Here is a 24,747-nt window from a genome sequence, read left to right as displayed (position 1 = left end):
AATAGCACAATATAAAAGCCGTTAAATAACTTGACTTCAGAATGGCAATTGTCTTCTACTTCGAAAAGCAAAGGAATATTATTGTTTTGTGTTTTCAGAACAATTATTGGTTGCTCGAAGTTATTGAAATGATCTCACGTCAGATCCTTTTCTCAAAAATTGATAACATTTAGAAGTTGCCATTTTGCGGCTTTATGCTTTGCAGCCATTCATTACTCGCGATGAGCAAGGGTGGTGCAAGTAGTCATAAAACTGTCTCTCCCGTAAATAACTTCGTTCACATTGATGACTGAAATTAGTGGTCATCTCGAAATATGTACTTTCGTCGACTAACAGACAAACTTAGAGCATGTCTGCTTTTTAAATGCCCGTTCTTTTCTAACCAGAGTTCTATTCTAGCCGTATTGGTTGTACTTTTTACCAATTTTGAATTCAATATATCAGTTTTTTCCGTTTTTAATTGTTTTGGAGGGTTTTTAGTTCCAGTTTTTTTAAATAAAAGTACGTCTGATTTGTCGGCTTTGTTTTTATGTTTAAGTGTTTCGATGCTAATTAAGTATTCAAGAACAGACAGCGCGTTAGCTGGGCAGTAATCCAGCGCAGCTGTCAGAAGACAATAATTGGTTTTAAGTTATGCGTTTTTACCCTTGCGATAAGCAAGTGTATTGCAATCGGGCAGTAGACTTTTTCCCGTAAACAGCTTCTTCTTTCACATAATGGTCATTTTAGTAGGAATGGTTAATATCCCTTCTGACATGCTCAAATTCTAGAAATTCAAACAAAACTACTATCATTTAAGTAGTAAGTAGGTTAAGACTGTTTCAGGTTGTAATTAGTTTTTCAAAAAAAAGTCATTTTTTTTCTAGTTTGTGGTTTTCGCCCTAGTTTCTGTCGGTTCATTTAACGTTTTTTTAAATTCTGTAGTGCTTTTATTGGCTTACTTTTTGGAGCACGGGGTTTTTGTTGTATTTTAAATAGTTTTTGTTAGTATAACTGGAAGTCTGACTTAGCGTAATTTTTTTTGCATTTAAAAAAAAATATGTTTTTCTTTTCAATTTAGGTTGCTGCATTTTATACATTGTGCACTGTTTTTAATCAATTCAATCGATTTTTTAGAGACAAAAACCAAAAAACAACAGGAAATTTCCGGAACAAAAGGAAACAAAATTCGTGTCAATTTTTTTCTTGTGTTTAGATTTTTTTGCTTCAATCATTGTATTCAAAGCTTTCTGTGCTCTATGCAGAGCAACTTGTTATCTTTTTTAATTAGTGAAAAAAGAGGCTGCATTAGTTGATTTTTATGTTTTCGTTTGCAGTGATTATTTATCTTTTAAAAAGTCATTTGGAGACTAGCCTGTCGGGAAAATTAGCATGCCTTTTCATTAAAAAGGGGTCGGGACATTGGACCCAAATAGCGACAAAATTCAGCCGACATTTCAATTATGTGAATGGTACAAAATATCAAATATGCCAAATCATTTATATAACTGCTTAATATAACTGGTTTGAATTGTCTCAAATTGAAATCGACAGATGTCTTGATTTTCAGATGGACGTTCTAGTGATAAGCATAAAAAACAACCGGCAAAAATTGCTTCTGAAATGTTTTGATTATGTCAATTTACAAAATTGCGGGTAATATGTTACCTTTGTTTGTTTCTGTAAATCATTTATGTATCTTACTTAGTGACAATAAACGCAGTGAAAACCCTTAAAAAATTTTAGTGATTTTATCTTTTTTTTGCTCCAATGAAAACAGAAATGCATTCATACATATTAATGCAATTGTTACACTTGCTAGAGCAAGTGTCTTGTAATCGGGAGCAAGACTTTTTTCCAGTAAATTTTAACAAATCTGCAATAAATTGAACTTTATTTTTGAACTTCTAGTCTTCCGTATTGGCATTGCGTTTACCTCCGAAGGTCTGGTGTTCGAGTCCCGGTTTTTTCAGTATGTATGGAATTGAAATTTTTTGTTCGGGAAAAAGTTAACGTCGGAATTTCGTTTGTCTGCTGATGCTTTTTCCTGCTTAGTTGCCAGATCATGGATTTTTTCGTGCATTAATCATTTTTCATTGTAGTTGCAAGTGCTGTGGATTTTAAGTAATTTGCAAATTTACTAGCCCTGATTTAGTATTTTTTTTTCAGTTTGAAGCTTCATTCAACCTATATGGTTTTGGATTTTGTTTGATCAGCTTGATCAATTTATTTTGCGTCGTTTGAAAGGCGAAAGATGATTGGTTTTTTAAAATTATTTCAGGTCGGTTGTTGTGTAAAGTTCCAATTTTTTTTGTGAAATCAATTTTTTATGGCATTCTTTAGTGTTTTCGGTCCAATGGGTGTTTACGCACGTATTGTTGGCTTAGTGGTCGGTCGTTAAAATTGTTAAGCCTATGTAATTCGGATGTTGTTTTTCTGAAAGTTAGTAGTTTTTTTCTACTTAGGTATTTCCGTCTCATATTTTTTTCACTACCTTGGAATGCTAAGCTTGTTGTATCGCAAATGATGCGAAGCTCCGCTTAGCCTGTATTTGTTTATTGTTACTTTAAGTTTCAATTCAATAATAAAACTTCACCTATAGATTCAGGTTTTTCATTTTGGGTTAATTTTATCAAAACTGTCAATCATAAAAGATTCTTGAAATTCAAAGAACTTTTAACGCCATATATTTTTCTTGGAAAATCGAAAGCTAAAATTTTTTGACTTGCTCCAACTGTCTTTTGGCTGCTTTTATGTTTTTGTTTTGTATTTCAGTTATGTCTGATAATCCAATATCTGAAACGGCCGAAGCAAGTTCAAGCTCACTGTCCTGTCCAAAAGAGTGCAATGAATCCAAAAACGGGACAGAGATTCAGATCCTTCTGAAGACGCTCACTCATGGTGATAGTAAACTAACTTGTTCATCAGAAATTTCAGTAAAACTCTTGAAGGCTCAGATCAGTCGCGAGTTCCCTTCTCAGCCAAAAATCGAAGACCAGAAACTAATTCACGCGGGAATTCTACTCAAGGACAACGTAATTTTAAGCGATGCGTTCAAACTGCAGATGAAATTAGCATCGTCAACAGAAAGGTCAAAAGAGTTCATTGTTCATCTTGTGTGCACAGCAAAAGGAAGTCCAATTTTCAAGCGCCATCAAGTGAATATGTCCAATGCGTCTTCTGGAACTGCAAGTAGCTCGGAGTCGACGAGCAATTCAGCGAGACCAAGTGGAACAATGAGGCCAACCAGTATGTTTAATGTTGCTGATACTACTAACCTTTCAACCAATGGAACGGGAACGGCAAACATGGCGAATTTGCCGTTGTCGCTCGACAATTCGAACATTGGTTTCATCGTGAACTATATTAATTCGAACATCACCAAAGAGCAATATGTGGAAATGGTTGCAGATATGCATGAACAACATCGCAAGTTTTACGCAACTGTCAAAGAAGATGTTGTAAAAAGCTTTCAAACTCAAACTTTCAAAACAGCTACCTTTGCTGATTTGAATAGCACTTTGAACATGCTACTTGGGAGGGGTTCTAGGTTGGAAGGAAGTCATTCTGAAGGGAGCAATGAACAAGTAACTAATCAAGAGACAGTCAATGAAAGTACAGCTGAGCGTGAAAATGAAAGAAACGAAGCTGCTCAGGCGATGTTAGAGCAACGACAAAGAGAAAACGCGGCTGTGATCAATGCAGCGGGAGGATTCGCCCCTGCTCAAAATGATGAAGTAGGCGAAGAAAATGATTGGCTGACGTGGCTGTACAGAGAGTCCCGCCTGGTTGTTTTGCTGGTCATTCTCTACTCTTATTCCTCTCTCAACAGGGTTCTGACAGTCGGTGTGATCACAGCTTTGATGTACTTTTTTCAGCGGCGGTGGTTGCCGTTGTTCGGCCGAGAGTTGATGCGAAGAAACGACGATAACAATCATTTGAATAATGATAACGACGATGAGTTAGAACCCCAAGAGAACGACGAAAACGACGACGATGGTTTAAACGAAAACAGAGATAACCAGAACGAATACGAAACGATGAGAGACGAAAACCCGAGCGAAGCCGACAACCGAGAGGGTCAGGACTCGGGAGTTAGTAGGTCGCCGAGTAGGAGCAACTTAGGAAGCCGGAATGACAGGTTACAGAGGGCTCCGCCGACACGCATGGCCCGAGTTTATTCAGCGATGGAAACTTTTGTTGTCGCCGTCACAACCTTTTTTGTTTCTCTGTTTCCCATTGAGCTGCGTCAGCCGCAGAATATTTAATATTAAAGTTTTAAATGCGTAGAAGTATGAGTAGTATGTGTAGTAAATCGCTTAAAGCTGAGTCAGTTGAACACGAAAAATACTTCTCCCAATAAAGCCGATTTTTTTGAAAATTTGTAACGAATCTCATTTTGTTTTGCAGTTCAACTGAAAATTGAAGTTAATGCAATATTTCAATGACTGTATTAACATCCTGCTGAAGTCGCATTATTTCTTTAAACGGGTAATGGTTGCTTAAATTCGATAATAAAAGTAGCAGAAAAACTCTCAAATAGATACATTTCTAATTAGTTCTGAATTCATTAAATACTGAAGTTATATTTATAATATATGGATTAATTTATATTAATCTTGTTATATCATATTTTTTTAAGAAGCAGAGAATATAAGTGACAATAAAAAGTCAAACTCCTGCAGGACAATTTATCCCATATGCCTTTATTTCCCACTTTCAAATTGATATCAAAAAGATACATTGAATCTAGAATTTTTTGAGTCAGGTAACCAAAAAGTGTCAAATCAAATTCATATCCCCTCCTGGTGGACTAAACTGAGATCTTCCAAAACAGCTTTCCTTTTGAAATAAATGTGCTAAGAGCTGCAGGTAGCATGTTTGATTCAGATTGGCTAAAACTTCAACTTTAACCATTTAACATCCTCCCCCTTAATTGTGCGTGGGGGTATTAACTTGGTCTAAACTGTCATATTGAATGGCCGTGCTTGAGTGAATGTGCGACTCGACGCGAAATGTTTCACAGAACAACTGATTGTGGCAATAAAAAATATAATAATTTCGTGAGCGGGATACACTGCTTCGTAGAGTTTTTCATCATCCAGGAAAGAGGGATGCATAGAATAGAGCTTAATGATGAAACTATTTTATACTGGCAATGAAAGATCGGGAACATGTGAATTATATCTGTGAGCATTCCGCTGCTTAAGTTGGAAAAATTTTCAGTTCTATGAGTTATCACTTAAGTTTTGTATTTACACAATAACAATAGTAAGTAGTTTGCAGGCAGAAAAAAAACTAACGTTTATACTAGAAAATTGATAACTGCCTGGGAGATCATCATTGGATCTACAGATCCGTTTTCAGGTGTCTCTGAGCGGTATAGAAAGTTTTTATATCCACCAAGAGAGAAAATGTTATTATCCTGTCCATTGTTTTACTACGTTTCACTTGAGCATATAGCTAAAGGTTTTTAATGAACATTTCTTGCCATGATTTGCAGTTCATCTAAATTTTTTGACCGTGAATGTTTTTACAAAACAGATTTTTCCATTTTTGACTACCTTTGTGTTTGTTGGCCTCGTATTCCTCCTCGTTTTGTCTTACAAAAGAAATTCTATTAATAGAATGACACTATGAACAGGAAAGACCCCATGAAAAACATGTTTAAAAAAGAAAAAAAAATCAAAAACTAATATGTTAAAGAATAAGTAAATTTTGTTAGTTTGTATCTTAGTCTCAAAATAAAAATAGCCGGTTACTGTGCAATTATCACAGAAGTTTCTGACCATAGTTTTTAAGAAACTACAAGAAGAAAAATTTCATTTCAAATAAATGAAGTTCGTTGCGTTTTGTATAACGATCTGTAAATGGCATTAAAAATCTTCAAAAACTAATTTTACTTGAGTATAACTAAAATTAGACATAAATAACTATTGTAAACGGGCTAAAGTGAGCTCGAATTTAGACGAAGAATCAGAAATTTCGAGCCGATTTTTTCTCGACGTAAAGAGCTTTCATATGATTTACTAAAAAACTAGAAAAAAAACTAAAATAAACCCGAATACTAAGTTCCTCCCCATTTTTCAAATGATAGGAATAATAAGTTTGGTTGACAAGAAGATCTCAGGATGACAAAATGAGAAGAACAAAGCTACCTTATGCTTTGAGTTTGAGAATCCCTGCTTCGTTCTTAGCCGGTCGCGTAATCACAACCTGACTCGAGGTTGCCCGCGAACGCACTGGCAGGGCTCAATTTCCTTTTTTGAAACTTAAGTTCCAAGTTAACCCCCGTCTTGGTCATTCGCCAGTCGGAACTCGCAGCCAGACTCAAGACAGTCCGGGAACTCACAGGCAGGGCACACTTATTGTAAGCGGAATTTGATTTTCCTCTTAAAGCATCTTACAGCATGATTTTAAGCAGTTTGAGTATCAGAACACAGAGTATCAGAACACTGAGGAGCAGAACACAGTTATTGCTCGTATTTCTTTCTTGAGCCCGATTTTTTCCTAAGTTTCAATTTTTTGTGCCTGCTCACTAGCCGAAGTTCGTGATTTTTCTAACTTCATTTCTAACCTTCACCATGTTCACTCCACTAATTAACTCAGCTTCGTCCATGGGAAATAAGGTTGATAAGCTAACAAAAATCTCCAAAAAATATAGACGAAAGTCTTTTAGAAGGAGAATGATTTTAATATACTCAGGGGTTTGTTATGAAACTTGTTTTATTATAGTCCGATATCAGGCGAATTTTTTAATCTGGGAAGTTTGAATAAATTCAAAGAATTATCTTTTTTTCGAAGAGAAATAAATGGCTTGAGCGCTATGCATTTTTATTTAAAAATTGATTTTCAATTCAAATGAATTTGAGAGAAAATTTTTAAGCTGAAATTCATCACGGTCAACCGACTGATTTCTAATCGAACAGCGCTTTCGCTTTACGAGTATTACAACTTTATTTATTTTTTTAAATCTTACGCTTAAACTAGTTCTCAACAAAATCACTAAATTTCAGTATTTGTGTTTTGCTCGTGTTTGCTCCGCATTTTTGTGATCCGCTTGTTCAATGGCTGGTGTTTGGAATACAACAAGGGCAAAAAGCGCAATTGACTGGAACTTAGACTCTAAATCATCGGGCGGAGGCTCGAATTTTTGAGGCTGTAATTCCTTTTTATTTTTCAAAGATAATTTACTTACTTTTGTGCATTTTTTTTTGCAAATTTTAGGCTCGTGCAATTTTTTTTTGCTCGGTTTTGCATAGGGATGCTTCGTCTCAGTGTAAAAGGAAATTTTGGACTAGCATCTTGCTGTACTTGGTTTGATTTTTGGACGATATTTTTCATTCCGTTTTTTTAGCAAAGGTCAAATCAAAATTAAATTAATCGGTTTATGAGCGAGTCGCAAACAAGTTTTTGATGTCTTGTTTTTGCCGAAAAAAAAACGGAAAATATTTTTTGAAGTTTTTCGTGCGTTCGTGTAAAGCTAATTTAACGCCAGTTATTGATTGCTGCCCTAACTTATTATGATAAAGTCTTGGCAATTTTCACTAATTTTTTACAAGCAAGGAATCAATATGTGTAACCTGTAGTCTAAAATCTCGAACTTTTAAATGTCTCAACACTGTTTCCTTCCCTGCTCCTTTTACTGAAGGCGGCCATTTGACACTGAAATGAAGTTGCAGTTGTTTTTCAGTTAATGGCCAGTGGGTTCGTGGCCATAGGAGTGGCCATAATTGGGGTCCTGCTGGTGGGCTATTTTGGACAGACTTACTTGCCACCTCCGAAGCCCTCCTTCATTGGTCTGGATCTAGGCACCACCTTTTCCTGTGTCGGTGCTTACCATCCTGTGTCTGGAAACGTGACCATATTTGTCACTGACCAAGTAAGTTGACCTAGTTAGAAACGGACAATATTCTTCTGTGAATAGGTATCTTTTGCCTCAGATAACCAAGGAAATAATTTTTTATTTGTATGGTTCTGGGTAATATTGACTGTTAAAAAGTGCTTTGCTTATCACTTGTTTAATAAAAAAGGAACCATGAAAGCTTTATTATGGTTGCGATTAGCAAGCGTTATCAAACTGGAATATAGACTTTTTTGGGTTAACAACTAGTTAAACAGAATCACTTGAATAATTTGATAGCTCACTTTATTAATGAAGTTGGTTTTCATGAAAATGTAGGCCAAGTAGTGTGGTGGTAAAAAGCGGGGTTATGACGCGAAGGATTAAACGTTCGAATCCGAGACCATGCAAAGTTTTTTAAGAGTCCATGACTCTTATATAGGTCGCGATGATTTTTTAAAGTTTTCTTTTACAGGAAGTTTATTCCGGCTCAAATTTATTTTTTCGCGGTTTGACTTCTGTTTTGTTTAACCTTGCGATAAGCAAGGGTATTGCAATCGTGTACTAGACTTTTTCCCGTATATAACTTCTCTGGACTATTGGTGATACCTTGGCTCATAATGATTTCAAATTTCTTAGTGTATTCTGCACACTTAGCCTGGAGGTAACGAATACGCCTATGACGGCAGTAGTCTTGGATTCGAATGTGACTAGGGCTTGTTTTTTTTCAAACGGTTAATATTGCGGTTAAAAAAATTTCGGCCTATTATTGGTCTGCTTATGTTTTTTCGGCTTAGTTGACACATCTAAGAATAGTTTTTCTTGCTGCTAAAAATTTTCACTGTAGTTGTTGTAGGTGTTTTAACGTTTTGAAAATCCGACCGAATCGAATTTGTTTCTTACATTGGTTGTAATTTTATTAGCTCGATATGCGAAATTTCATTTTTTTTCATGTTTTGTCTTCTTATCGGCTTAATAAGTTTCGGTTTAATTTATATCGATCTAGTGGGCCCCTATTGGGTCGTTTGGGGATCGAAAAAAGTTGTGTGTGCGCGGTCTGTTCTGAGGAAAGAGGAAAAAAGGGACATATTTTTTTATTATTTTAGATTTATTTCGTTACATATATATTATATGTTTAAATATTATATATATTTTTTTCCTTGTGAAAGGTTTCTGCTCAGATATTTTCGGCTTTGTTACCGCTTGGTTATTATTAGTTCAAATTCAATCAACCATCCGGCGCGACCATCAACCATTTGAAGTAGAGGTAACCCAACTGCTTGAGACCACAAAGGGTTGCGGTTCGAATCCGGCCGGACCTGTTTTTTTTTGCAAACTGAAGTTCTTGAGCTTTTTCGGGCTATCGTCAATCTGTTTGTTTTTGTCGGCTTAGTTTCTGTAGCACTTTTTTTTGAAGGTTCAGCTTTCTTCCAAGTTGCTTCAACGCACATACATAAGAAGATGAAGCCCGGGAGCTCGATTCCAGTCGATACGTTTTTTTTGCAAATAGAAAATTTTATGCTTATTTAGATTATTGTCGGTCTGTTTATTTTTGTCGGCTTAGATCCGCAGAATTGATTTTACTTTTTGAAAATTTGGTTTCTTTCTAGCATTCCGAAGGGTCTTTGTTAAGTTTCTAATGATGCAGGCAATTTTTTTCCGGATGATTTGGGCTTTTGTTGCTAATTTTATTGACAACCACAATTTTTTGATTTTTTTTTTCAAATTTTTCCGTTGGATTTCAATTAAAGTCATTCATTTATCGCAAGTGGTTCGAAGCTACGCTTCGCCTCTATGTTATTTGTGCAAAAAAAAATTTGATTCTAGGGCTCCCAGTGCATTCCAAGTGTCATCGCAATACTTCCAGAGAACGGGTCTGTGATTGTAGGAAAGGCAGCCCTCAACATAGCTCCCTTCATTCCGTCAGCCAATCTCATCTACGATGCTAAGAGATTCATTGGCAGGAGTTTCGAACAATCTACAGTTGAAGAGATCGAACAGATTAAGCAGAGATATCCATTCAAAATACACATCTCGCATCGAGACTCGGCGTTTTTTGAGGTAAAAGACTTCCCTGATATGCTCAGATGCTGTTTTTACCTATGAAAAGTAGTTTTGTTCTACAGTGACTCTTAGTTTAAAATTACAGATTCTTTCTGCTTCTCTTGCGGTCTAAAAGAAGTCAAGAAATTTAGTTTTTTGTTTGTTTTAGTGAAGCACTTGTGAATGCAAATTATGTCAGCGATTTTGATGATTTGAAATATTTTGTTTTGTTGAAGGTTGTATTGGCCAATGGCTCGTCCCTTTTCTTCTCGCCGGAGCAAGTGGGAGCAGAGATCCTCTCGTATCTGAAGAACACTGCGGCACACCACTTACAGAAACCAGTGACGAGGGCGGTGGTCAGTGTTCCGGCTGAATTCGACAACAGCCAGAGAAATGCGACCAAAAAGGCGGCTGCCATTGCTGGCCTGGACGTCTGGAGAGTGATCCAGGAACCGACTGCGGCTGCCATGGCCTACGGACTCCACGAGGAGGAGGGAATCCAGATGGTGAGAATCAAATACATGTTGTGAATAGAAACAAAACCCGACTGGATTTTTTTTCGTAAAAATTGCAAATTTTTATAATGCTGGCGATTTTAAGAACGAGCCAATCCAAGTTTCAATAGACTAAAATATCTGATCCGATGAAATGAAAATTTTCAAGATACTTTTGCTACATATTGTCAATCGAATAGATTTTACTAGGCAATTTTGAGGGGACGAGATGGCTGCTCACAAATGGATGTAGCTATATTGGTATCATTTAACTAATCATGATCGATAGGCAGATGATTCAAATCCGGCCTGGTAAGGAATTGTCAGGAAGAGCCAGATATTTTAATCTATCATCGGCGTTCATTGTCATTTTTGAACTGATGATAAACATGGAGAGGTAAAATTAATTTCATAAAATATGCTTATGTAAAATGGACGTTTAATATTTTAGGTGATGGTGATAGATTTAGGCGGAGGCACTTTAGATGTATCTTTACTAAACAGACAAGGAGGTATATTTCTAACTGCAGCAATCGCCGGAAACAGTTACCTGGGAGGCCAGGACTTCACGCACCGACTGATGACGCATATAATGACGCAATCTAACCTAACAGCAGATAGCATATCAGAAGACAAACCGCAACAGTCATCATCAACTGTGCTGCTTAATTCAGACCCTGACAAACCACTTGGTGCTAGCAGTGCAACACAACAGTTAACAGCTATTGATCAAACTACGCTGCAAAAGATACGCCTTCTAGCCGATCAAGTTAAAATTGACCTCACTACCGCTAGCCATGTCCAGGTACAAATGCAGGAACCAATTAAAGTTAACCTAAATATCACCAGAGAAATATTCAACGAAATCAACGCAGATTTGTTCCAGAAAGTTCTAAGACCAATCGAAGTAGTTTTAGAAGAAGTCTCGTTGAGCCGAGATGATGTTGATGAAATAGTGCTAGTTGGTGGCTCAACTCGGGTCCCAAAAGTCAGAGAAGTGATTGGAGAGTTCTTCGGCCGCGACTTGTCAAGTCCTCCGAAGGTCGATCCGGAACTGGCAGTCGCCACTGGAGTATCGGTTCAGGCTGGCATTCTAGGAGGAATGTGGCCTTTGCAAGTAAGTGCAGTCGAAATCCCAATGAAGGTGCGAAAAATACATGTCTTGTAGTTCAGATCAAAAATTTGACTGGACAGTTTGCGCTCTGGGATGAAAGCAGTTTTTGTTGGCCTTGGACTATCTTTCAGCGGGTGATTAACTCATAATTGAATACTTAGCTTAGCTTCCAAAGCTTTTATTTATGGAACATTTGAACTCTCGGATGTTTGATGTTGTTATGTGTGCTAAGTTTAATAGCTATATGGTGCAAATATTTTATGTCGAAAGTTAATGTTTGTATTGTAAGTAAACTATAGAAAGGGTTTTCAGTACAAATTTAAGAATTTCAGTCTTCATTTTATTTAATATTTTCAATTTTAATTCTTGAAAATATGTCAAATTTAATTTCGAAGTGAATGTTTTGATGGTGAGAAAAGCATCTGCATCCAGGAATTGAAAAGCAAAATGAACTAATCAAATATTTTAGATCAGTTAGTGAATTTGATTTGAATCCCAATTTGAGAAAACGAGTGAGGTTTCAGTTAAGTTTGTAAAAGTTCTGCGTGAAGAGATTGAAATAAATTGTACCGAAGATAATGAACAAAGAAGGACTTGACTTTTTGATCGAACTTGAAGATTTCATTGTTGAAAATATCATACTCCCAAATGACAAAATTTTGGCTTTTGAAATTTACAATCCGGAGATTGGCCTAAAATGCGGAAATTTGAAAATTACGAATTCCGATATCGATGCTTCAAAAAAATGTGGCAACGCAGAGAAAGAAGGTAAAGTAACTAAAAGGAAAACGGAAGTTAAAGCAGGTAAAATTTCAAATCTGAAGGTTGGCAAGGTGACAAAATCAGAACCAGTTTTAAGTGCAATGAAAGCAACACCAAAATCTCAGGTCCAGATACAGCCTGATTTTCAGCAAGATCCAAATGACATGATAGCTACAATGCAATCACTGGATTCAGGACGAAAAGTGTTTTCGTGCAAAATATGCGGACTGCAAGGCCTACAGAAACAAAATGTTCGAAGACATATAATTTTAAAGCACATGCAAGGACTGATTGCGTCAGTTTCCTGTTCTCTGTGTCAGAAAGAGTTCACGCTCAAGTCTAATTTGAAAGCACATTACATATCTGCTCATAACATGCCCGATAACCTGGCAAAAGCTGCATTGAATGCCTGATAAAATTTTGATGACTTAGATGCAAATTTTAGTTCTATTCTGTATATTCAGAGCAATCTATCGTAGCTGATACTGTACGGCTCTAGAATTAGTAAAGTGAGTAATTGCAAGAATTATTTACAATCCTGAAAGAAAAAAGATTGCGATCGTTTTCAAAAGTCGAAGCCAAGCGACATAAGACAAAAAATTTTTGCTAATCTAAAAATTTATCAACAATATAAAAACAATCACGGTTACGGTCATGGTTACCCTGTTGATAAGCAAGGGTATTGCACTCGGGTGCTAGACTTTCCACCCTAAATAAGTTTGTTCATAAAAGGTCAATTTTATCTGGAATAGTAAATTTCACGACTGCTCAATTTCTTGAAATTTAAAATAAAACTACCATCATTTAGGTATTAATTAGGGGAGGTTCGTTTCAGATTTTGTTAAAACCAAATTCTTTAAAAAGGTTGTTGTCTTGTTTCGTTATCGTAGTTTTTGACCTAGTTTCCGTCGGCTCATTTTCCCTTTTCTTGAATGCAGTCTGTATTATCTGGTGCGTTTTGTTGGGCTTGTTTTCCAATGCATATGTTTTTTTTATTACAACAGATTTTTCTATGAATGAAAGTTCTGTAATTTGTGCGTTATTTCTGTTATTGCAGCTCTATTGTTTCAGCTTAGAAAATTCTGTTTTTTCAGCTTAGTCAAGTGTTGTTACGTATTTTCGAGGATTAAATATATTTTTATGCTTTTATGTGTTTCGTAAAAACTTCATATCTAAAAATTTTGTAATGGCATCAGTTTTTTTCGGCTCTACTTTTTACAAATCTTGATTCCTTTCCAGTTGGTATGGGAGTAACGCCCTCCTCTTTGTATTTCAGCTCTGTTATTTTAGCTTAAAAAGTTCTGTCATTTCAGTTTAGTCAAATTATGTTGCGTAGTTTCGAGGAATAGATCAATTTTTAATGCTTTTGTATTTCGTAAAAACTTTATAGCTCAAAATGTTTTATGCGTCCTAAGGTCTTATCAGTTTGTATGCTACTGAAAAAAAATTTCGGTTTAAATTGAATTGTCGGGTTTAAGTTTGTCTGCTCAAGTTTTGTCGGCCTAGTTCCACATCACGAATTTTGTTGCGTGCTTTTAGCATCTTTCATTGCAGATCAAGTCCAAGTGTTGTTCATTCTAGTATCAGGGGGGAACTTGAAAGATTTGATTTTTTTTTGGCTCAACTCGTCTGCTCAATTTTTCATGGACGGTAGCAACTTTCCTTGTAATTTCAATTGCAAGTGTTGTTCAATGCAGTTTCAGGTGGGACTTAGAACCTAATTTTTTTTATAATAATCATATTTTTTTCGGATCAACTTGTCTGCTAAAAGATTGTTGCGTCTTCGTAAAATGTTCCGTTGCTAATTTAATATTGAAATTTTTCGAGTTTTTGCCTGAACTGAATTTCTATCAAGACATATTGAGAAATTTGAATTAGTAAACCTAGTTTTTTAAAATATTTTTTCGCATTTTTAAACTTTTTGTCATATTCTTATGTTTTTAAATGTTTTTAGGGAATCGAAATTGGCGCGAAGCTGTGTGGAAGTTGGAACCACCATGACAGTACTTTCAGTATCAAAAATTCATCATGAAGTCATGCTACTCGAGATTCATGGCTGAAGTTTTGAGATAAGATGGATAAGAGTACTTGAAGGTATTTAACCGAGCTAAAATAGGACAATGCTCTTTTCAAGGCTTTGCAGAGCTCTTATTTGAATGAAGCTCATCAGAGGTGTTCTGGGTTCCAAAAGTTCTTCGTCAAGCCACAAAAGAGTTTTTTTCGCACTCAAAGTTCATCGAAAAGGCCCTCACCTAAGTTTTTCATTATAAACAGCAACTCGAAAACTTGTTAGGCTCTCAGACAAAGTTATACTGAAAATTAATCAATCTTTTAGCTAAAATGCCATTTTTTACCCTTGCGATAAGCAAGGGTGTGGAAATTGGGCACTTGACTCTTTTTCCCGTAAATAACTTTGTCCACAAGATCACTTCTAGAGGATTACTTCTAGAGGATCTTCTGACATGATCAGTTTCTCGAAAATTCAAACTTAAGTACTTCAAGCCTGTTTCAGGTTGTAATTATCTTTTTTTTAAATTCTGATTTTTTTCGTGTTTGTGGTTTTCGTCCTAGTTGCTGTCGGTTCTATTTCCGTTTTTGCCATGTTTTTTTATCTGGCAAGGTTTTTAGTGGTTTACTTTCAAAGCATGGGCTACGTTCCAACTTAAAGACTTAAACAGTTTTTAGAGTGTGAGGGGGACTTAATAACGTCTTAGTCTTAAATCATTTTCAATTTTTCGGTTTTTTCCTGTTTGTTTTGGGCTTAATAGGTTTCGGCCTATATTATATCAGATAAGTTGCCTCATGATGTTTTATTTGACGAGCAATTGCATTTTTTTTTATTGTTTGTGTGTTTTGAGGGTGAAGGGGACTTTAAAATTTTCGTAAGTCTTATGTTGATTTTTTTTCGGCTGAAAGGATTACTGATAAGGCTTTGTTACAGCTTGGTTTCTTATCTCCAGGTGCTTTTTGCTCCTTCAGTTGTCTCAGCGTATGTTTTTTTTTCGTATATTTTTTGTGCTGTTTAGATCGTGCAAAATTTTGAGATATAATTAGATTTTTTTCTTCGGCCTAATTAAATGATTTCGACCCACTTTATGTCGGCTTACTGGCAGGGTCTTTTATGTCTGTAATTGCTTGGTAGGTTTTTGTTCAATATTTTTTTGTTTCTAAAGAGGGTAAATATATCTCATGGTTTCCTGGTTTTTGTGCACGCTAAAATTTTCTGTCAGAAAAGGATATATTTTCTGGCAATTAAAAACAAAATTGACATTTACTTTTATATGCGATGTTTCTTATCTATGTTTGAACAAAAATGTGCGTAGAGTTGGTTTTAATTTTAATTTACTGGTGTGTTTAGGATTGAGCAATTTCATTTGGAATCGGTTCATTTTGATGGCATTTTCATATGTCAATTTTTTTTAGAAAAAGAATTCGCGATGCTTGCAATGTTTATTTTGCATAGTTGACTTGACTGTTTTGGCAACGATGATGTGTGGCGAGCGTTGCACGATTTTCAAGATTGTAGTTTTCATGGCTGAAATTTTAGAAAAAAAAAGTTTTCGTGTTGTTTTTCATCTACGGGCATTTGCCTTTTTTATTGTTACTTTTATTGTAACCCAGTTTAATTAACGTTGCGTATCAAGTTCATATTTAATAAGTTTGATGTAATTGGAGTTCTTAAAGTTTTCAGAGTTTTTTCTCAGATTTTCTGCAAAGGTTTCTGTGGAACTTATATGAAGATTTAGCCTTCATTGTTTTTTTCTTTTATCTTTTTTCCCCTTTCATATTGATCCTAATTTATAGCAAAAACTCTTGATAATTTTTTTGGCTTTTTCTTGTTGCTCAAGGATATCCAGTTTTAAGCAAGATTTTAAGCACAGTTTTTGAGTAAATTTAGGAACTTGTAAATCGCGATTTTTTGACCAAATTTGTTTTTATTGATGAATGTAGTTTGTATAGCCCACTTTCTTCTTATGTTTTTATATTAGGTCATTGATTCTTATAACAATTGCATTTTGTAGCTCACGTTTTCTTCAACAACATTCCTTTAAGCGTTGACTTTTCGTTTGAAACACATTATCTTTTGAGTTGAGAATTTTATTTTGTATCGCAAGTATTGCGAAGCTCCGCTTCGCCTCTGTGTAAAATTTTGGTTTCTTCTTTGTTTATGTTCACGCTGTTTCGGCGGTTGGATTTTGGTTTCTCTGACAACTAATTGATTTCAAACTTTGTTTTTTGAGTCTAGATGATTTTGACTTCTTTTAAAATTTGATTTCAAATTTTGTTTCTCCGGCGGAGAAATTATTTTGAAAAGAAAGTGGAAAACAGATATTTCCGGTTGCTTATGCGTTCAATTATATCCTCTTTGCAATTGGAGATTCACTTGACACATGTTTAAGATCGCAGCGTTTAAGTGTTGTTCACTGGGATCACCATTTTAAAAAGTTTTGTTTTTTTTTTCACAAAATTTGAAATGAGCATCCCTGTGGTGAGGTGATGTCAGGTTACTCGCAGGACAGGACATTTAAATCTGAATTCAGAATGTGATTACACGATTAATTTATGCTTTTATGAATTTTTCAAAAATTTCAATAAGCTTGAGAATATGTTTTTGTCGCTTAGTTTCCGCATCGTAGAATTGAATTTTTGCTGTACGCAATTCTAATTGTTGTTGCTTTTAGTGTTTGAGTTATTTCCGCTGTTTATAATTTTACAAGCCTGTGAATATATTGCGTCTGTCGATGAGTGACAAAGCATTCTGTTTGTACGTGTGTGTGTATTTTGAGGTTGAGGGGGACTTCTTAACTTTTTATTAGTCGTATTTTTGATTTTTTTCGGATTTTAAAAAAAATTTCGGCCTAATTGGTTTCGGCTTGTATTATATCGTCTCTGTGACGTCATATTGTTTCATTTGACTGGCAGATAGAGTTTTGTGCGTAAGTTGATGGCGAGAAGGGCTTTTTTACCGCTTGATACATTTTCTTCCGATGCTTATTTCACATTCTGTTGTCTTTGCATGTTTTTGTTTCAAAACTAGCTTTATTTACTTTGATAGATCTAGTTTTTTGACATTTTCATTTTTTTCCGACTAAGCAGCTTTCTTGTTTTATATTGTAAGTGATGCGAAGCTCAGCTTCGCCTGTATTGAGTTTCTTTCTACTAAAACACACTGAAATACAAAGTTGCTTCACATTTTCAACGATGGGAACTATAATTAATATCAATAAACGTATGCATAAATATCCTAAATAGGCTCTTTTTACGTTGTTTTCTTGTTTATGTTTTTCGCCTCAGCTTTAATTATTTTTTGTTCCCTAGATATGATTTTTTTACTCTAACTCAGCTTCAGCCCGCTCAAAAGTTGATTTGAGACTTTGACAAGTGTATACATAGCTGTAAGTTCACCTAACATAGGAGAATTTTTTTTGATCAATGCTTTTTTCGAGTACTTGATGTCTTCACGTGGAATTCAGTCAGCCCAGTTTCCTTATGTTTTTGCCTCTATGGCTCCTAATGGGGTGGTTTATACTTTTGGTAGCAGATCGACACGAAATTATTTGTTTTTGCGTTTATTGATTCATCATTTTTTGATTTTGTAAGATCATTCTAAATAGTTTTTTTTACAATTTAACATAAGCCCGAAGAATTCGACATTTGCAAAGACAAGATTTTTTGGCAGAAGATTTACTGTTCAATATTTAATACTGGGTTAGTTATAGTGTCATTACCAAAACAATAATCTGAAAAAAAAACATTTAAGAGACAATTTTATAATCAAGGATGTACTAATTTTCTAATTCTTTGATTGAGAGCTAGACCTACTGAAACCCATATCTCTGCGGTTCCCAGGCTTTCCCTGATCATTTTTAACCAAGCAAATTTGATTCGTAAGCTGAATTACTGATCTGATAGATCAATGAGTTATCAGTTTACTGAAGGTGTGCCGTTTTCTAGTTAAAACTCATTTAAGATGACTGTATTGGTTTGGAAAACAATCAGCGAAAAAATCACCCAAGTTTCAGAACTTTTGCTGTTCAATGCAAATGGCTGTCGAAGCGAGCAGGTTGAATTTTGAGTTCTCTTTTGACAAAGATATCCTCAGCTCGCATTTGAGTCTTGGAACAGACACATATTTTGACATATGCGCCAGTAATTCCGCAAAGTGCGGACTTATTTTAGTTTCTGAGGCTAATGACAATTTTTCTGACTCATCATTTCCCAATTTATCACTCAAGCGTCGGTTAGTGTCTCACAATTCTGAAAAGTTCAAGCCAAAAAGTGCTAGGTTGAGTACACCAAAAAACCATGCAAAAAGAGTCGCATTGTTACCGCTTGGTTATTATTAGTTCAAATTCAATCAACCATCCGGCGCGACCATCAACCATTTGAAGTAGAGGTAACCCAACTGCTTGAGACCACAAAGGGTTGCGGTTCGAATCCGGCCGGACCTGTTTTTTTTTGCAAACTGAAGTTCTTGAGCTTTTTCGGGCTATCGTCAATCTGTTTGTTTTTGTCGGCTTAGTTTCTGTAGCACTTTTTTTTGAAGGTTCAGCTTTCTTCCAAGTTGCTTCAACGCACATACATAAGAAGATGAAGCCCGGGAGCTCGATTCCAGTCGATACGTTTTTTTTGCAAATAGAAAATTTTATGCTTATTTAGATTATTGTCGGTCTGTTTATTTTTGTCGGCTTAGATCCGCAGAATTGATTTTACTTTTTGAAAATTTGGTTTCTTTCTAGCATTCCGAAGGGTCTTTGTTAAGTTTCTAATGATGCAGGCAATTTTTTTCCGGATGATTTGGGCTTTTGTTGCTAATTTTATTGACAACCACAATTTTTTGATTTTTTTTTTCAAATTTTTCCGTTGGATTTCAATTAAAGTCATTCATTTATCGCAAGTGGTTCGAAGCTACGCTTCGCCTCTATGTTATTTGTGCAAAAAAAAAATTTGATTCTAGGGCTCCCAGTGCATTCCAAGTGTCATCGCAATACTTCCAGAGAACGGGTCTGTGATTGTAGGAAAGGCAGCCCTCAACATAGCTCCCTTCATTCCGTCAGCCAATCTCATCTACGATGCTAAGAGATTCATTGGCAGGAGTTTCGAACAATCTACAGTTGAAGAGATCGAACAGATTAAGCAGAGATATCCATTCAAAATACACATCTCGCATCGAGACTCGGCGTTTTTTGAGGTAAAAGACTTCCCTGATATGCTCAGATGCTGTTTTTACCTATGAAAAGTAGTTTTGTTCTAGAGTGACTCTTAGTTTAAAATTACAGATTCTTTCTGCTTCTCTTGCGGTCTAAAAGAAGTCAAGAAATTTAGTTTTTTGTTTGTTTTAGTGAAGCACTTGTGAATGCAAATTATGTCAGCGATTTTGATGATTTGAAATATTTTGTTTTGTTGAAGGTTGTATTGGCCAATGGCTCGTCCCTTTTCTTCTCGCCGGAGCAAGTGGGAGCAGAGATCCTCTCGTATCTGAAGAACACTGCGGCACACCACTTACAGAAACCAGTGACGAGGGCGGTGGTCAGTGTTCCGGCTGAATTCGACAACAGCCAGAGAAATGCGACCAAAAAGGCGGCTGCCATTGCTGGCCTGGACGTCTGGAGAGTGATCCAGGAACCGACTGCGGCTGCCATGGCCTACGGACTCCACGAGGAGGAGGGAATCCAGATGGTGAGAATCAAATACATGTTGTGAATAGAAACAAAACCCGACTGGATTTTTTTTCGTAAAAATTGCAAATTTTTATAATGCTGGCGATTTTAAGAACGAGCCAATCCAAGTTTCAATAGACTAAAATATCTGATCCGATGAAATGAAAATTTTCAAGATACTTTTGCTACATATTGTCAATCGAATAGATTTTACTAGGCAATTTTGAGGGGACGAGATGGCTGCTCACAAATGGATGTAGCTATATTGGTATCATTTAACTAATCATGATCGATAGGCAGATGATTCAAATCCGGCCTGGTAAGGAATTGTCAGGAAGAGCCAGATATTTTAATCTATCATCGGCGTTCATTGTCATTTTTGAACTGATGATAAACATGGAGAGGTAAAATTAATTTCATAAAATATGCTTATGTAAAATGGACGTTTAATATTTTAGGTGATGGTGATAGATTTAGGCGGAGGCACTTTAGATGTATCTTTACTAAACAGACAAGGAGGTATATTTCTAACTGCAGCAATCGCCGGAAACAGTTACCTGGGAGGCCAGGACTTCACGCACCGACTGATGACGCATATAATGACGCAATCTAACCTAACAGCAGATAGCATATCAGAAGACAAACCGCAACAGTCATCATCAACTGTGCTGCTTAATTCAGACCCTGACAAACCACTTGGTGCTAGCAGTGCAACACAACAGTTAACAGCTATTGATCAAACTACGCTGCAAAAGATACGCCTTCTAGCCGATCAAGTTAAAATTGACCTCACTACCGCTAGCCATGTCCAGGTACAAATGCAGGAACCAATTAAAGTTAACCTAAATATCACCAGAGAAATATTCAACGAAATCAACGCAGATTTGTTCCAGAAAGTTCTAAGACCAATCGAAGTAGTTTTAGAAGAAGTCTCGTTGAGCCGAGATGATGTTGATGAAATAGTGCTAGTTGGTGGCTCAACTCGGGTCCCAAAAGTCAGAGAAGTGATTGGAGAGTTCTTCGGCCGCGACTTGTCAAGTCCTCCGAAGGTCGATCCGGAACTGGCAGTCGCCACTGGAGTATCGGTTCAGGCTGGCATTCTAGGAGGAATGTGGCCTTTGCAAGTAAGTGCAGTCGAAATCCCAATGAAGGTGCGAAAAATACATGTCTTGTAGTTCAGATCAAAAATTTGACTGGACAGTTTGCGCTCTGGGATGAAAGCAGTTTTTGTTGGCCTTGGACTATCTTTCAGCGGGTGATTAACTCATAATTGAATACTTAGCTTAGCTTCCAAAGCTTTTATTTATGGAACATTTGAACTCTCGGATGTTTGATGTTGTTATGTGTGCTAAGTTTAATAGCTATATGGTGCAAATATTTTATGTCGAAAGTTAATGTTTGTATTGTAAGTAAACTATAGAAAGGGTTTTCAGTACAAATTTAAGAATTTCAGTCTTCATTTTATTTAATATTTTCAATTTTAATTCTTGAAAATATGTCAAATTTAATTTCGAAGTGAATGTTTTGATGGTGAGAAAAGCATCTGCATCCAGGAATTGAAAAGCAAAATGAACTAATCAAATATTTTAGATCAGTTAGTGAATTTGATTTGAATCCCAATTTGAGAAAACGAGTGAGGTTTCAGTTAAGTTTGTAAAAGTTCTGCGTGAAGAGATTGAAATAAATTGTACCGAAGATAATGAACAAAGAAGGACTTGACTTTTTGATCGAACTTGAAGATTTCATTGTTGAAAATATCATACTCCCAAATGACAAAATTTTGGCTTTTGAAATTTACAATCCGGAGATTGGCCTAAAATGCGGAAATTTGAAAATTACGAATTCCGATATCGATGCTTCAAAAAAATGTGGCAACGCAGAGAAAGAAGGTAAAGTAACTAAAAGGAAAACGGAAGTTAAAGCAGGTAAAATTTCAAATCTGAAGGTTGGCAAGGTGACAAAATCAGAACCAGTTTTAAGTGCAATGAAAGCAACACCAAAATCTCAGGTCCAGATACAGCCTGATTTTCAGCAAGATCCAAATGACATGATAGCTACAATGCAATCACTGGATTCAGGACGAAAAGTGTTTTTGTGCAAAATATGCGGACTGCAAGGCCTACAGAAACAAAATGTTCGAAGACATATAATTTTAAAGCACATGCAAGGACTGATTGCGTCAGTTTCCTGTTCTCTGTGTCAGAAAGAGTTCACGCTCAAGTCTAATTTGAAAGCACATTACATATCTGCTCATAACATGCCCGATAACCTGGCAAAAGCTGCATTGAATGCCTGATAAAATTTTGATGTCTTAGATGTAAATTTTAGTTCTATTCTGTATATTCAGAGCAATCTATCGTAGCTGATACTGTACGGCTCTAGAATTAGTAAAGTGAGTAATTGCAAGAATTATTTACAATCCTGAAAGAAAAAAGATTGCGATCGTTTTCAAAAGTCGAAGCCAAGCGACATAAGACAAAAAATTTTTGCTAATCTAAAAATTTATCAACAATATAAAAACAATCACGGTTACGGTCATGGTTACCCTGTTGATAAGCAAGGGTATTGCACTCGGGTGCTAGACTTTCCACCCTAAATAAGTTTGTTCATAAAAGGTCAATTTTATCTGGAATAGTAAATTTCACGACTGCTCAATTTCTTGAAATTTAAAATAAAACTACCATCATTTAGGTATTAATTAGGGGAGGTTCGTTTCAGATTTTGTTAAAACCAAATTCTTTAAAAAGGTTGTTGTCTTGTTTCGTTATCGTAGTTTTTGACCTAGTTTCCGTCGGCTCATTTTCCCTTTTCTTGAATGCAGTCTGTATTATCTGGTGCGTTTTGTTGGGCTTGTTTTCCAATGCATATGTTTTTTTTATTACAACAGATTTTTCTATGAATGAAAGTTCTGTAATTTGTGCGTTATTTCTGTTATTGCAGCTCTATTGTTTCAGCTTAGAAAATTCTGTTTTTTCAGCTTAGTCAAGTGTTGTTACGTATTTTCGAGGATTAAATATATTTTTATGCTTTTATGTGTTTCGTAAAAACTTCATATCTAAAAATTTTGTAATGGCATCAGTTTTTTTCGGCTCTACTTTTTACAAATCTTGATTCCTTTCCAGTTGGTATGGGAGTAACGCCCTCCTCTTTGTATTTCAGCTCTGTTATTTTAGCTTAAAAAGTTCTGTCATTTCAGTTTAGTCAAATTATGTTGCGTAGTTTCGAGGAATAGATCAATTTTTAATGCTTTTGTATTTCGTAAAAACTTTATAGCTCAAAATGTTTTATGCGTCCTAAGGTCTTATCAGTTTGTATGCTACTGAAAAAAAATTTCGGTTTAAATTGAATTGTCGGGTTTAAGTTTGTCTGCTCAAGTTTTGTCGGCCTAGTTCCACATCACGAATTTTGTTGCGTGCTTTTAGCATCTTTCATTGCAGATCAAGTCCAAGTGTTGTTCATTCTAGTATCAGGGGGGAACTTGAAAGATTTGATTTTTTTTTGGCTCAACTCGTCTGCTCAATTTTTCATGGACGGTAGCAACTTTCCTTGTAATTTCAATTGCAAGTGTTGTTCAATGCAGTTTCAGGTGGGACTTAGAACCTAATTTTTTTTATAATAATCATATTTTTTTCGGATCAACTTGTCTGCTAAAAGATTGTTGCGTCTTCGTAAAATGTTCCGTTGCTAATTTAATATTGAAATTTTTCGAGTTTTTGCCTGAACTGAATTTCTATCAAGACATATTGAGAAATTTGAATTAGTAAACCTAGTTTTTTAAAATATTTTTTCGCATTTTTAAACTTTTTGTCATATTCTTATGTTTTTAAATGTTTTTAGGGAATCGAAATTGGCGCGAAGCTGTGTGGAAGTTGGAACCACCATGACAGTACTTTCAGTATCAAAAATTCATCATGAAGTCATGCTACTCGAGATTCATGGCTGAAGTTTTGAGATAAGATGGATAAGAGTACTTGAAGGTATTTAACCGAGCTAAAATAGGACAATGCTCTTTTCAAGGCTTTGCAGAGCTCTTATTTGAATGAAGCTCATCAGAGGTGTTCTGGGTTCCAAAAGTTCTTCGTCAAGCCACAAAAGAGTTTTTTTCGCACTCAAAGTTCATCGAAAAGGCCCTCACCTAAGTTTTTCATTATAAACAGCAACTCGAAAACTTGTTAGGCTCTCAGACAAAGTTATACTGAAAATTAATCAATCTTTTAGCTAAAATGCCATTTTTTACCCTTGCGATAAGCAAGGGTGTGGAAATTGGGCACTTGACTCTTTTTCCCGTAAATAACTTTGTCCACAAGATCACTTCTAGAGGATTACTTCTAGAGGATCTTCTGACATGATCAGTTTCTCGAAAATTCAAACTTAAGTACTTCAAGCCTGTTTCAGGTTGTAATTATCTTTTTTTTAAATTCTGATTTTTTTCGTGTTTGTGGTTTTCGTCCTAGTTGCTGTCGGTTCTATTTCCGTTTTTGCCATGTTTTTTTATCTGGCAAGGTTTTTAGTGGTTTACTTTCAAAGCATGGGCTACGTTCCAACTTAAAAACTTAAACAGTTTTTAGAGTGTGAGGGGGACTTAATAACGTCTTAGTCTTAAATCATTTTCAATTTTTCGGTTTTTTCCTGTTTGTTTTGGGCTTAATAGGTTTCGGCCTATATTATATCAGATAAGTTGCCTCATGATGTTTTATTTGACGAGCAATTGCATTTTTTTTTATTGTTTGTGTGTTTTGAGGGTGAAGGGGACTTTAAAATTTTCGTAAGTCTTATGTTGATTTTTTTTCGGCTGAAAGGATTACTGATAAGGCTTTGTTACAGCTTGGTTTCTTATCTCCAGGTGCTTTT

At 35.7% G+C, this 24,747-nt stretch overlaps 4 protein-coding genes across 4 annotated transcripts in view; 3 read left to right on the top strand and 1 right to left on the bottom strand.

Annotated features, from left to right (window-relative positions):
* The window catches only part of LOC134852134 (heat shock 70 kDa protein 13-like), a 162,732-nt gene extending 150,931 nt beyond the window's left edge, over positions 1-11,801 (top strand). The window contains exons 2-5 of the mRNA XM_063868431.1: positions 7,675-7,861; positions 9,650-9,883; positions 10,102-10,371; positions 10,811-11,801. Of these exons, the coding sequence (XP_063724501.1) occupies positions 7,676-7,861; positions 9,650-9,883; positions 10,102-10,371; positions 10,811-11,527 (1,407 nt within the window). The 5' untranslated portion in view covers position 7,675 and the 3' untranslated portion in view covers positions 11,528-11,801. The remainder of the gene's footprint in view (positions 1-7,674; positions 7,862-9,649; positions 9,884-10,101; positions 10,372-10,810) is intronic.
* The window catches only part of LOC134852115 (uncharacterized), a 380,695-nt gene extending 364,798 nt beyond the window's left edge, over positions 1-15,897 (bottom strand). The window contains exon 1 of the mRNA XM_063868405.1: positions 15,886-15,897. The gene's annotated coding sequence lies outside the window, so the exon portion shown is untranslated. The remainder of the gene's footprint in view (positions 1-15,885) is intronic.
* On the top strand, positions 2,757-4,604 carry LOC134857209 (homocysteine-responsive endoplasmic reticulum-resident ubiquitin-like domain member 2 protein). The gene has a single exon (XM_063873584.1). It carries the CDS (start codon positions 2,757-2,759, stop codon positions 4,245-4,247), a length of 1,491 nt encoding a protein of 496 aa, XP_063729654.1. The 3' UTR covers positions 4,248-4,604.
* On the top strand, positions 12,337-21,345 carry LOC134840640 (heat shock 70 kDa protein 13-like). The gene is made up of 4 exons (XM_063856593.1): positions 12,337-12,624; positions 19,194-19,427; positions 19,646-19,915; positions 20,355-21,345. The coding sequence occupies exons 1-4, from the start codon at positions 12,337-12,339 to the stop codon at positions 21,069-21,071; spliced, it is 1,509 nt and encodes a 502-aa protein (XP_063712663.1). The 3' UTR covers positions 21,072-21,345.
* Positions 21,346-24,747: the final 3,402 nt, after the last annotated feature.

Source organism: Symsagittifera roscoffensis, chromosome 1, assembly GCF_963678635.1.
Source record: "Symsagittifera roscoffensis chromosome 1, txSymRosc1.1, whole genome shotgun sequence".
NCBI lineage: Eukaryota > Metazoa > Xenacoelomorpha > Acoela > Convolutidae > Symsagittifera > Symsagittifera roscoffensis.
Note: the sequence above shows the minus strand (reverse complement) of the source record. Positions and strands in the feature narration are given on the sequence as shown.

Excerpts from the sequence above, each read along its gene's own strand:
- LOC134840640 (XM_063856593.1), top strand. The coding sequence starts at position 12,337 with ATGAAAGCAACACCAAAATCTCAGGTCCAGATACAGCCTGATTTTCAG. Across the intron at positions 12,625-19,193 it reads ATAACATGCCCGATAACCTG|GGCTCCCAGTGCATTCCAAG; the intron begins GCAAAAGCTGCA and ends ATTTGATTCTAG. Across the intron at positions 19,916-20,354 it reads AGGAGGAGGGAATCCAGATG|GTGATGGTGATAGATTTAGG; the intron begins GTGAGAATCAAA and ends TTAATATTTTAG.
- LOC134857209 (XM_063873584.1), top strand. The coding sequence starts at position 2,757 with ATGTCTGATAATCCAATATCTGAAACGGCCGAAGCAAGTTCAAGCTCA.